The sequence below is a fragment of the Dendropsophus ebraccatus genome, chromosome 7 (genome assembly GCF_027789765.1).
Source record: "Dendropsophus ebraccatus isolate aDenEbr1 chromosome 7, aDenEbr1.pat, whole genome shotgun sequence".
Lineage (NCBI taxonomy): Eukaryota > Metazoa > Chordata > Amphibia > Anura > Hylidae > Dendropsophus > Dendropsophus ebraccatus.
This window is the reverse complement of record NC_091460.1, coordinates 102,190,725-102,204,180: the sequence shown is the minus strand read 5'-3', so window position 1 is coordinate 102,204,180 and position 13,456 is coordinate 102,190,725. Positions and strand designations below refer to the sequence as shown.

General features: G+C 40.8%; 1 protein-coding gene across 2 annotated transcripts in view; it reads right to left on the bottom strand.

The window, feature by feature from the left end:
* FRAS1 (Fraser extracellular matrix complex subunit 1) overlaps positions 1-13,456 on the bottom strand; it is a 352,271-nt gene that overhangs the window by 27,763 nt on the left and 311,052 nt on the right. For both annotated transcript variants that reach the window (XM_069978024.1, XM_069978025.1), the window contains 4 exons: positions 8,716-9,060; positions 7,470-7,630; positions 1,952-2,099; positions 575-780 (listed from right to left, as the gene is read on the bottom strand). In XM_069978024.1, the coding sequence (XP_069834125.1) occupies positions 575-780; positions 1,952-2,099; positions 7,470-7,630; positions 8,716-9,060 (860 nt within the window). The remainder of the gene's footprint in view (positions 1-574; positions 781-1,951; positions 2,100-7,469; positions 7,631-8,715; positions 9,061-13,456) is intronic.

The window sequence follows — 13,456 nt, the reverse complement described above, 5'->3', positions numbered from 1 at the left end:
GACCAAACACAAGAAGACCCAGTCCTTTGCACGCTCATAAACATGGCTTGGTATTGACAGCCATTCCTAAGCGTACAAGGAGCAGGACAAGTCTTCACCGAGCATGTGTACAGCTGCTGCGCATCCATTTAGTAGCAGAGAATCCTGGGGGTGCTCACATTGTATGGTCAGCTCTCCTGTTACACAGCACCAAAACCTCTGTAACCACACAGTGACATTATACTGACTGAATTGTTACATAACAGAGCATTGTCTCCTGGTAAGCTGATTAGCAAAAGTTAATATGATTAGTCTGTTAATTGCCCTCAGTTGATCTACAACCTGCATGATGAACAGGTGTATTTCCTTGTGTGAGTGCGCAAAGGACTGGGACTTCCTGTGTTTGGTCTCTTTTGTTAACAGAGAAAAGACCAAATATCCGCACAGAGGGAGCATGTAGCACAGTTTGGCTATATGAATAACATAAAGTGTATGTATAAAATAAAGTGTGTATATCACAAAACTGCTTGTGTTCACAACCCCATTAGATTTTTTTTTTATTGCAACAGGTACATCTTAACATGAATCTAAATACCTTTTCCCCCTTCAAAAATATAACACGGAAAGCATCTGAATTTCTTCTTTCTTCAAAGTCATCCATCACTTGAGCGGATTGAGACTGTGTGTAGCAACACACTGAAGACTCATAATTTAAATCCCCAGTACGTATGACAGGAACATGCAACAATCCATCCTTCTCCTTTACTATGAATACGTCTTTACCAAACTGCATGCTGGGAACTAGAGGACAACCAAAAAAAATATTAAACAGTAAAATATTTAAAAAAATCAGATTAGATGAAATGTTTCTCAAATTTATCGAATGCAATTGTCTGCACTGAAGAGATTCTAGAACAAAGTCTACATGAACAAAGAGGTTTTGTCTTCTGCAATGCTATTATTTCGTGGGGAACGTAAGAAATAAATTGTGGTTTACAGACTAAGATCTGTGCACAAAAAAGATTAGAAATGCAATACAAAGGCAACATTTAATTTGGTTCTCTGATATTTATTTCAGTAGTCATCAGACATCTTCCTTCCTGGGATATCTACGAGACTGCTAACATGCTCAATCCTAGCAGCAATTACAATCTTCCAGTTAAAAAAGAACCTGCCACTTAACAAAGCTCTATATTGTAATATGTATATAAAATAGTGGGTACATCTCTGCTATCTTCCCAAAATTAGGTCCCTATTACAGGGAGTAATTCTGGCAGATATGATCCGTGTAATAAAGGCAACGATCAGCCAAGGAACCAATCACCGCTGATCCTTCTAAATTTGTCCTTCTAAATTTTTAAAGTTCATCAGCCACCGATCACACATTGCTACATGCTATAATGATGCCCAGCCGACAGCTGATGATAGTGTAAAGAAAATAATACTATATAATATACAGTAATACTATAATAATACTATAATAGTAAGTTATACTTACCTATCCACGCTCCTCAGGGGCCTGCTGTCTTTTCCCCACTCACTGCAGCCTATGATGAAGCTTCTGAAGACATCTCTGAAGTGACAAGACACTTAGCCAATCACTGTCACTTCAGAGATGGCTTCAGGAGCAGCTGCATTGAGAAGGGAATAGGCAGCTAGACAATGGGAGCCTGGAGAGGTAAGTATAACCTTATTATTTACTATATAAAGCAAGGGCTGCACGTACATCACTACTGAGATATATACAGCCCTTGCTGCATGATTATCGAGCCATGTAATAGGATCTGTAAGTGAGCGCTGATCTAGCAGATCAGTGCTCGCTAACCTGATACATCAGGTTTGCACAGGCAGACACCAAAGTGTACAATTAGAATCACTTATATGCACAGGTCCAGTCTCATTGAAACATAAAAAGTTACTGTGTGCACAAACTGGTCTCATAAACTTGCACAGTCAGCAAAGCTTATCTTACCATCCTGATAGGTATCATTGATAGTAACTGTGGCCTGAAATGGTTTTGCGAGTTCAGCCCCTTGTGCTGAGCTGAGGAACACCACAAACGTCTCCAGCCCTTCAATAACTGGGTGCTGCGTGTCATCAAGTATAGACAGTGTACAGTGCTGCAACGTAAAAAGGAGACTCTGTTAGGCAGTACATCTTGTTTATTTCTTATATGAAGGTAGCTTATGGTGCTTAGATATATATAAAGGATAAAATAAAAGCCTGCAAGACATTACTCACATGACTAAACTTACAAAAAGCATTTATGAGTGGCATTTATCACAGGTATACTAGAAATAAAAGAAGTGACAGGGTACAATTAAATGTTAAAAAAATAGTATCTGTATACACTATAAAATATGTCCTGCATTTGTTACAGCAGCTCAGATAACAATTATACCTTATTTATGTAAAAGCATTATGATATGACAGAGTGGCAGGGGATATCATGATGTTGTCAAACTATTCTACATACACATTGGTTTCTGCTCACATATATCCACCTAGGGGCAGATGCATGAATAGGCATTTTTTTTTTGCACCTCGAGGGGTCTTTGTGCAAAATTATGTGACTTTTTGCCGGTTTTTGATAGGCGCAGACCTTGATGCATCTGCACCTTACAGTTTTAGGCTGGGTTCACACTACGTATATTTGAGGCTGTATTTTTGAGGCTGTATAGCAACCAAAACAAGGAGTGGATTGAAAGTACAGAAAGGCTATGTTCACATAATGTTGTAATTGAGTGGATGGCTGCCATTTAATGGCAAATATTTGCTGTTATTTTAAAACAACGGCTGTTATATTGAAATAATGGAAGTTATTTACTGTTATATGGCGGCCATCCACTCAATTTCAACATTGTGTGGACAGAGCCTTTCTGTGTTTTCAATCCACTCCTGGTTTTGGTTGCTATGAGGACCTGACTTGAGGACCAAATACTGCCTGAAATATACGTAGTGTGAACCCAGCCTTAATGTGCATTTCTGGCTACCTGGCCCCCTCCAACCAGTTTAGGGCCACCAGAGACAGACAGGAGGCCAAAACTGCGCATCAACTTTTTTATTCTTCCAGACCACCTCCGCTGGCCACGAACAGAAAGCCATCGTTAGCGGGTTCTTTAAAGATATGTACAGCCTTGGGACACCTTCACACTGCAGTATTTTGGATCCGGACTTGTAAGTCAAAGCCAATAAAGGAACATATAGGGGTTTATCCACGGTTCGAAAAAACGCAGCTACCTTCTTGCAAAAACAGCGCCATCCCTGTCCCAGGTTGCAAATGGTATTACAGTTGAGCTCCAATATCGCACCCAAACTGAGGACAAGAGTGGTGCTGTTTCTAGAACAAAGCAGTTATGTTTTTCTAAGCCTGGATAACCCCTTTAACTGAGAAAAAGTATACTGCAAAGATTGGTACCTCTGACATCTTTCAGATCCATTTCTTGTTTTGGCTCCTAAATGCTGATGCTAAATTCTGACCATAAAATTTGATGTAATTCTTTTACATCTGTATTACAGCTTCAAGTTCCGACCTCATTGCAGGACTGACAGCTATCAGTTCAGGTCTTAAGTGACAAAATGGGAGGGAGGAGAAGGAAGCAGAAAGGCTCTGTGTTCTTGAAAAGGGGTGACTGAGTTACCAAAGTCCTACGTAACCTCCAAGCAGACGATTATGATAACAACTTACTGCACTAAATTTAGGCCCTTTTACTTGAGCCGATTATTGTCCAGGAGTGTTGCTAGAAAAGTTATTTTGGCAGATAAAGTAAAAGTTATATAGTGATCAGCTGAGGAGCGGGAAAACACCCAATCCTTGGCTGATTCCTGTAAAATTTATTGCTATCGGCCACACATGTTCCTATGTAAACAGGGGATGTGCAGCTCATAGCATTTCTATACTGTCAGTTTCCAGATCACACAAGCAGTGTACACATACCTAGTGCACTGCTGCTTGATCTGGCATCTCACCCCACAGCTCTGCCATCCTGCTCCCTGGCCACCAGCAGTATTTTCAGGCAACTACCAGAAAGCAGGATGGGGGAGGCGGAGAGTGAAATGCCGGATCACACAGCAGCACACTAGGTATGTATATACTGCATGTAAGATCTGGAAACTGACGCATATTTTCATATCTGTGCTGTCAATTCTGTTTGATTTTTTATGATAATAAAGTTGAATCAAAATGGTGAACTATGCCCATTGTTTTTTTTTGTATACAGTGTCCTTGGTGGCACAAATGATACAAGGTTCGTTTGTGAGGCCTGGACGTTTGATTATTGTGCCGTGTAAAAGCATTGCAAACGAGCACCAATCTAATTGATCGGCGCTGGTTGACGTCCTTTAATGGCCGCATATCGGGTGGTGTAAAAGGACCCTTACCACTTCACAATTCACAAGCATGTGTTATGCTAGACAGGATGGATCCGCAGCGGATACCAAACTGTCATTTTCAATGAGGTTATATACTCATTGTCAATGCCATCCCACTTAGAGTATGTAAATGCCGGCCTTCTTAACCCCCCCCCCCCCCCCCGACCGGGACTTACGCTCTCCGAAAAAAATCTTATTGAAAATTACAGTTTGGTATCCGCAGCAGATTTCTCTGCGTACTCGTGAATCCATCCTGTGTGAATCTAGCCAAAGGTGTATTATTTAGGGGCTGATTACTACTTTAATTAGGCGGTGACACTATCTGAGAGACACAGAATCATGAGGAAAAAGAAGCAGAAAACTAAAAATGAAACAGTCAACTTACAAGCAGCAGATTTGATCATCAATTTCCGCAACTCTCTCACTGATCTACATAGGGATTGCAGAAATTCATGGGAAGAAATATCTATCCAGATGACTGGAACAGTTTTTAGTTAGAGAAATCTGTGTGAATTCACCCTTACAATAAAGGTTGTTGAATTGTAGATAAACACTGACAGATGGGCACTTCATAGATGTTAACTGACTGAGAAATTTCTTAGCTATTTCCATGATACTCTGCTCATTAACATGCTTTCATACCATTATGAACTCGCATTATGCATAGTATCACTAGGCTATATAATTGTAGCCATTAAACAGTATTAACGCCAAATTCAAGAGCACAAACAGAAACCTGCTCATTTTCTAACAGGCCCAGTTTATTGCTGACCCGTTCAACAGCATATTAATTGGAATAATAAAGAGGATTATGGACAGTATAATTAATCCTGGCACAGTGCTATAATAAAGAATGAAGAACGTCTCTAGAGGCCTTCACAAACCTTCTCACAAAATGATGGTTTATTACGTGCAGAATGGTTTTTGTTCACTCTATGGTAAAACTGACATGTTATCAATGTTCCTCAAGTCGGTAAAAGTACAGCAATAGGCAAATGTGCCAAAGAAATGACCGAGAATGCCTAATAGGCAAGAAAAATATTCTGCCAAAATGGTTTCCACCATATGTGTATCATCATACCCCTCCCAGCCCAACAGTGTCACTGATGTAAAGTCTCCAACGAGGGTAGGGGAGAGCCCTTGAGAACGTGATGGAATCTGATATCTTCTGCCTTAGACCATACAATAAATTTATTCTCTGTCATAGCAGGTGAAAACATTTTTTGACAATCTCTTCCCAGGTCTAGAGAGCACAGAATGCTGCATCTCAGTTGGTCTACTGTTACACATAATCCAGGGACTTATATTAAGATCAGGGTGTGTTAGCTGCATCTCCAGGACGACCTACTGATTGGTCTCTCTGTGCCAATCCGACAACCACAACAAGACAGCTTTTTGCTAATTTTTTATTACATTTTTTCTGGATTTGATGTGACCAAAAATCTGCAATTTTGAGATCAGGAATTCCATAATTTAATAGTTTGGGCGATTCCACACGCGATGATCCCAAATAGGCTTATTTTTATTATTTATACAATGGAAAATGGGGCAAGTTAAACTTTTATTATGGGATGGTATTTTTTATTACCGTATTTTTCGGACTATAAGGCGCACTTAAAATACTATGATTTTCTAAGAAATTGTAAGTGCGCCTTATAGTCCAGTGCGCCTTATATATGGATCGGGACAGCTCCGGCCTCCATGGCGCAGATAGGCTGCTGAGCTCACATCTCCCCGCCACACAGCACAGCACAGCGCTCCCTCACCTGGACTCCCGGCCCATGGCTCCGCAGGCCTGTCCTGCTGTCCCGCTCTTCCGCTGTAGCGCTGTACCGCTCACCCACTGTCCCGCTCTCCGCAGCCCGGATACAGGCTCAGGCATAAACTTTCATTCAATAGCGCCACCTAGTGGCCGGAGGTTGTAGAGCAACACTGTACTGTACTGAGGCTGGTCACAATGCTCCATGCAGAATTCTGCCAACGGGACTCGCTGGCAGAATTCTGCCTATCCTGCATGGTGCATTATGGCCACCATAGTTAGGAGCCTCAGTACTGTGACATAGTAAGGAGCTTCAGTAGATACAGTACTGTGATCAGCAGGTGACATAGTAAGGAGCCTCAGTAAGTACTGTGATCAGCAGGTGACTTACGTTTTTCGTTCGTTCAAACTTATACACTATAATGTGGTGCGCCTTATAGTCCGGTGCGCCTTATATATGAACCTAGATGGCTTAGCAGGCTAAAATTGAAGGTGCGCCTTATAGTCCGAAAAATACGGTAGTTAAAAAACTTAATATATTTTTTTTACACTGTAATTTGCAGCCCACCTGGGAGACTTCCATGTTAACTGCACTGATCTGTCAGAGAGATGTACTGCATTGATCACTGAGATGAGTGCTCGATTACTATGGGCTGCTGGAGCCCATAGCAATCAAATGTCTAGCCGGGTTCAGCATCATTGCGGCAGTGAGGCCCACGCCCCCAGGGGGTTGGGAGGGGTTCGATCCAGTCTCTATACCACCACGGATGGGGGAAAGTAGCCATTTAAATGCAGCTGTCAGTTTGGACAGCTGCATTGAAATGGCTAATTAGCTAGGCATGGCAATCAGTCAGGACCCATTAATAGCAGCAGTCCCCCTGGCGTGACCCCTCTCTGAACCTCCCTAGGGGTGCAATGACGTACAGGTACATCATTGGTCCTTAAGGGGTTAAATGGGTATTCTACTGAATTTTTTTCTTTTAAATCATCTAGTTTCAAAAAGTTATACAGATCTGTAATTTACTTCAATTTAAAAATCTCATGCCTTTCAGTACAGAGGTGGCAGCAGAGAGCACTGTGTCAGACTGGAAAGAATACACCACTTCCTGCAGGACATACAGCAGCTGATAAGTACTGGAAGACTGGAGATTTGTAAATTGTAGTAAATTACAATTGTGTATAATTTTCTGACTCCAGTTGATTTGAAAGACAGAAAAAAGTCTCACACCACCCATGGATAAGGGATGCAGCTATCCACAGGTGGGACAACACACTGTCCTTTGGCATGCCAGGACTAATATAACATCAAGATATACATAAAATAATGTATTTTACTCGGATACACTCAGTGGGTACTTACCTCTACTGTTTTTCCTGGTCTAAATTCTATTTTTTTTGAGCTAGGGATGTAGTCAATTCCTGGTGTAGCAGAAGATGGATCTGAAGGGCGAGTGGCACACCATACGGATGTTGGCACAGACAGGTCTGGCCCACTACGCATCACTGGTATCTCTATAGAACCTGTTGGACAATAGAGCACATTAGAATATCAGTCAAACCAAAGCGATCACATACCTGAATATTAGTGTTCGAAGAAAATAACACAAAAGCAAGAGACATATAAAGGATATCATTATTACCTATGTATGTATTTTCTTGTAGGCATGCAAGATATATATATATATATATATATATATATATATATATATATATATATATATATATATACACACACACACACACACACACACAGTATATATATAACACACCACTATGTGTGTGTGTTTTCCCTTCTTGTATACATAGATTTGTGCTTATCTGAAAACCATAATGATGGTGGGTCACTACAGTCACCACTGAGACCAGGCCCACATACTAGGACCCTTTTACCACATTCACTTTGCAATTCTCCTAAATAGTCTGTGAAAATGACAGCCACTTCTGGGAAACTGCGATGTACAGTTCTCCCCCTACTCAACTTTATCAACTTCATGGCTAATGCAATTAAATAGTCAAGTGATAGGAGGAGGGGAGCCCCATGCTTGCCACTTGGCACTTCCTGTGCAGAGAAGGGATTAGCGTTGCCTACATTACACAGCATCCAGATCTGACCGGAAAAGGTCAGAGCACTGCAGGAACCTGAAGAGGTAAGCGTTTCGGGAGATAAGGGGGGGTTGGTTGTGGGGTGGCATCGCTGTAAGCCCTTTGTATTCCAGGTTGCAGAACTACAATCCCCTTAATGTCCTGTTGACAGTCCATGATGGAAGTTGTAGTTTTTTTGAGTCTTTAGCTACGCCTCTTGGGCTCAGACAATATGACTTTTCCCATTATACAAAAATAAATGATTGAAAATAAAAAAGGGCAGCTACTTTTTCACACAATGTAGTATAATATTGTACTACATTTTGTTTCTAGATAAGTATCATGGTAAATACTTGTGATCAAAGTATTTTAGGAGTGATACGTTTCTAGATCAGCAATTGCTAAGTGTAACAAATATGCACTAATGCAATAGCGAACATGAGTGCAAATATTTCTTAAATATTCTAAGTACATAATTAGGAACACCTGCATAAACAAAACCATTAGAACATAGTAATTTTTACCTGCATCTTCGCTGACCGTAAAGGTGGCATTGCCCAAGAAAACTGTGGAAGCATCATTGGGACCTACAATAACAACTCTGGCAGTTGCAATGCTTCCAAGTCTAGCATTTTCTGAAGTGTCGGCAAGGGCTATCTCAAATTCTTCTTCTTCTTCATATTCACTGTCATCTATTACTTTGATGTCACATGTGGACATGGTAATTCCAGGTCCAAAAATTATTCTATTTTCGTTGGTCATTCCCCTGGACTTAAAGTCAGATCCGGACTCCAATGCATGAAGACTGCTGCCCTTGGCGGATTTTGGGACAGTGTAGCATATAGTAGAAACAATGCTTCCTGGGTCACCTGTTAAAACAAACCAGTCATCATTATAATTACAGTTCCTACCTCTATTCTTAAACAGGATTTCCACTAAAAAAAACAGAACAGGCCATACACAAATCAGCCAAAATATTAAAGAGATTGTTTGGTAAGCAGAAGACTGCTTAATAGTGATGAACGAATAGTGAGATATTCGGATATTTGATATTTGTACGAATATCCCGCGAATATTCGATCGAATATTCAATACCATTAAAGTCTATGGGAACAAGTATTCGATTAGTGAAAAACATCTATTTGACCAGTTGGATGGTAAAACTGGAAGCTGGGGGATTTGAACGCTTATCGAATATTAGTTGAATATTCGCGGGATATTCGTACGAACATCGAATATTCGAATATCTCACTATTCGATCGAATATCTATTCGATCTAACAGTATTCGCTCATCACTACTACTTAAGCCTTCTCCTTGCTGGCGCTCATTTTCTTAGATCCCACATCGGTGGGTATGGCTAAATTGCGATCATCGCATGTTTTACCTGCACACGATGATTGCAATTTCTTCAGGCACTGGTAATCAAATGCAAAGCATTCAGGTTTGGATGAAAGAACTGAAAAGAATATACCACTTCCTGCAGGGCATACAGTAGCTGATAAGTATTGGAACTGGAAGACTTTTCAGGTTCGAACAAACCCGAGCGTGCTGGAGATTGACTCTAGTTATTGCTTTTGAATTCCAGTAGCTCCAGAAAAACTGATGGTCATTCTCTTAGCATGTGCAATTGATTACAAAGTGACATATCAACCAGTTGTTAAGAGAATCAGAGTAAAGTGACAACCATTATGACTAAACTTTATGTGGTCACTTGGCTGCTGCAACTGAACAGAAACATGCTACAAATGGGTATTTACCAGAGGAAGAACTACCACTGTAGCAGCTGCTACTAGGCCCGCCACATCAGGGGACCTGGTACTGTAATGAGCCTGGGTCCCCAGTGCTGACATAATTTGCAACACCCAGTGGCCAAGCAAGCCTCCTAGTTGTTGCAACTAGCCTCCCAACCGCACCAGATCCGGCCCTATAACTGCAAGTGCTCTTTTTGAGCGCTCGCAGATTAATGCAGGGCTCTAACTGACAGAGCGAGAAGCCATTGGCTCCCTGCCCTGCCAATCACTTTTGTGGCATTCTGCCATGTGGGGTCCTCAAAAATTTGCCTAGACATCTCTAGTTATACCCCTGGTAATTACATACTGTAAAACATTTAAACAATATTCTTGACACCTCTATAACTTCAAATTTATTCATATATGGCTAAGTTTTCTTTTTTTTCTTCTAAACAAAGACTGCTATATAATATTGCTCAACTTTTCAATGCAATAAGTAAGGTAGGAAACAAATGTGGAGGAAAGGAACAAACACCACAACACAATGTAATTTAGAAACCGGTCCAGATAAGAAGCTACAAGGACATAAAAGAAATTGCATCGAAAAAAAATCATAACAAAAGCAAAACCAGGAAATACAAAGTAGTGTTTCAAGTGCCGGATATTACTGTCTAAGACCAAAGCGGGATGTTAAATTAAGGGGTCTCTGCCAGCAGCAGTGCAGATATCTGTAATGGGTTGCAGCTCCAGGCTGCTTCCATTTAGGTATTTCCATTAGATGTGACAGTCCCTAGGACACAGATAATAGAAAATCAAACAAATAAGCAACCCAGCCAAAGCAATCACAGGCTGTATTCTGATGCGAGTTCAGCAGAATGTGAAATTGTAGAGTCTTCACTATCTACAAATTTTAATGAAAGTTCAAAGGAAAATTCGGAATGTGACACCATTTCTGTTTTGTATGGGGAATATTGTAACATCAAGGATCCAGATTTATCAATCTCTGTGAAACTAAATCTGGTGTTATTTACTTCTAGCAACCAATCACAGCTCAGCTTTCTTTTCTTCATAAGTTATAGAAAAGGAAACCTTTTGGTTGCTATGGGCAAATTACACCAGTTTATTTCATACAGATTAATCTGGGCTAAGACCTCTAATGCTTTTACAATGCATACACGAGTTATATGTCAAAGGAGTGAGTTTTTCAACTGAAGTACTATGTCAAGCTGGAAAGAAAACACTACTTCCTGCAGGACATACAGCAGCTGATAAGTACTGAAAGACTGGAGATGTTTAAATACATCAGTTGACTTCAAAACATTTTATTTTCTCCACAGTACCCTTTTAAGACATATATAATAATGCCCAATTTGCCTGCTTTGTTGTGATAACGGCCGTGATTGGTACGGAACTTTGTGCTGAGGGCTGAGGGAATCCCTAGCAGCACCGTAAGAAACTGACATGTCAGTTTTCTGTGGCTGCTATTCAATGAATAGTGGCTGCGGAAAAACCTGTCAGTTCACACAATGGCACATTGCGCCCGCATCAGAATTTAGCAGCAGTAAAGATCATCCAGGATGATCTTTTCTGACACCGGCCGTTCCGTGACCCGGCCGGTGTCTTACCGCATGTGAACACAGCCTTAACCTGTAATCCCCTAATCTGTCTCCTGGTTGGTTTTCACTGCACATGCATACAAGGGGGTTATGTAAAAGTCTGTGCTTTGTTACATGGCAACAGTGGTGTCACAGTTAAGAAAGGAAATCAGGAAGTGATCAGATCCATTGGGGAAAAGAAGAGTACAGGGATGTAAGTTATTCTACTTACAGCACATGTGTACTATATATGTATATGGTATGCATCTGATTTTATCAACTTTATCTCATGTGACAGGCCTTTAAAAATGTTTTCTAATTTAAACTTACTTGTCCCCAATCCATAGGAAGGGGGGGGGGGGGGGGGGGGGGAGTATGAGATTGAGGAAAGTTTGATCTCCATGTCCCCTAGGGATGACTAGATTGGAGCCCCAGCTCCTTTGTTATGAATGGAAACACAAGTCAGTGCATGACCCGCAGCTCCGTTCATTCTCTATGGAGCTGTCAAAGAGAGCCAAGTACAGCACTCTGCTCTTTCCGGGGCTCCATAAAAAATAAATGGAGCTGTAGGTCATACGCTGACCTGTGGCTCAATTCATAACAAAGTCGTCGGGGCTCCAATCTAGAGATCCTGTGGATTGGGGACAAGTAAGTGTAAATTGGAAACCCCTATAAGGAAAAAAATTATTTCAATCCTGAAAAACTAATTTCCCATGGCTAGATACTTTTAGCTTCATGTTTAGAGGGGTGAGCAGAGACAACTGGCAATGTTTTCAGTCAGTATGAGAACATTAACACATGAATTAAACTATAATGATGCAGTGATATGACTGATCCTGCAATCATATAGCAAACGCCACACAAAAAACTCTGTGAAATGTACCATTAAAGGCATGAAAAGTGCTGATTGTGACCCATTTGTTCCTTTCATGCTCTTGCAGCAATAAGAAGTACCAGTAATTCAATTGTAAATGTTACAGAACCTAATTTGAGCGAATCTGGTCATTTACTTGCATAATAATGAATGTAATATGGTCATTATGGAAGATATACGATGGCATCATTGGTTCCTATAATTGAGATGATACAGAACTATGACTGCTATCAAAGGAGAGCCAAAGAAATCATTTTTTCTTAAGTATACATTTTTACAAGGTATTTCAAAATCACACAGCTATTTCCAGATGTAGTGCAGTTTTGCTGGATCATCAGATTCTGGCAGTATATTTGTGCTTATATTCTTATAATGTGCTGACACCAAAACAAGATATTAACCACTGCTGCTCCATTTGAATCTAATGCCCCTGGAACATACAATTACCTAGTATCCTAACCTACAAAGTAACACCACTGCTGTGTGATATCAAAGACCTCAGATCATATGACCAGTGGCCATTTCTCCTCCATAATGCAAATAAGAGTCCATGGACCCTTATTTAAGAGTCTCGAAACACAGGGCTAGCCAGATATTCCTCCAGGGAAGGGTCCAGCCAAGGGGTGGCTCCTATAAGGAGACCACCAAAACCACCATATTAAGTGGCCCTTTCAAGTCAATATCCAGCTCAATTTAGGAGTCTAAGGATATGACAAGTAAAAACCTAAGCCTGGTATTCAAAGACATCTGTTTCGGGGTGTTGCCTCTCATCAGTGCGGAGTAGGATTCTGGCTAGGTGTGAGCAATGCCTAGTTAAGATCACTGATCTCATGGAGACCAGCAAAAGAAAACACTGTTGGCTGCTGGTTATAGCACTCAATACAGTGAACTTCTATGTGCATTGTCCCCTTGGATATACAATATGCAAAAAAAGAGTCAGTGGAGACCTTATTTATGAGTCTCAAAAAACAGGACTAGCCAGATATCCCTCCGCCAAGGGGAGGCTCCTAGAAGGAGACCACCAAAACTATCATATTAAGTGGCTCTTTGAGTCAATATCCAGC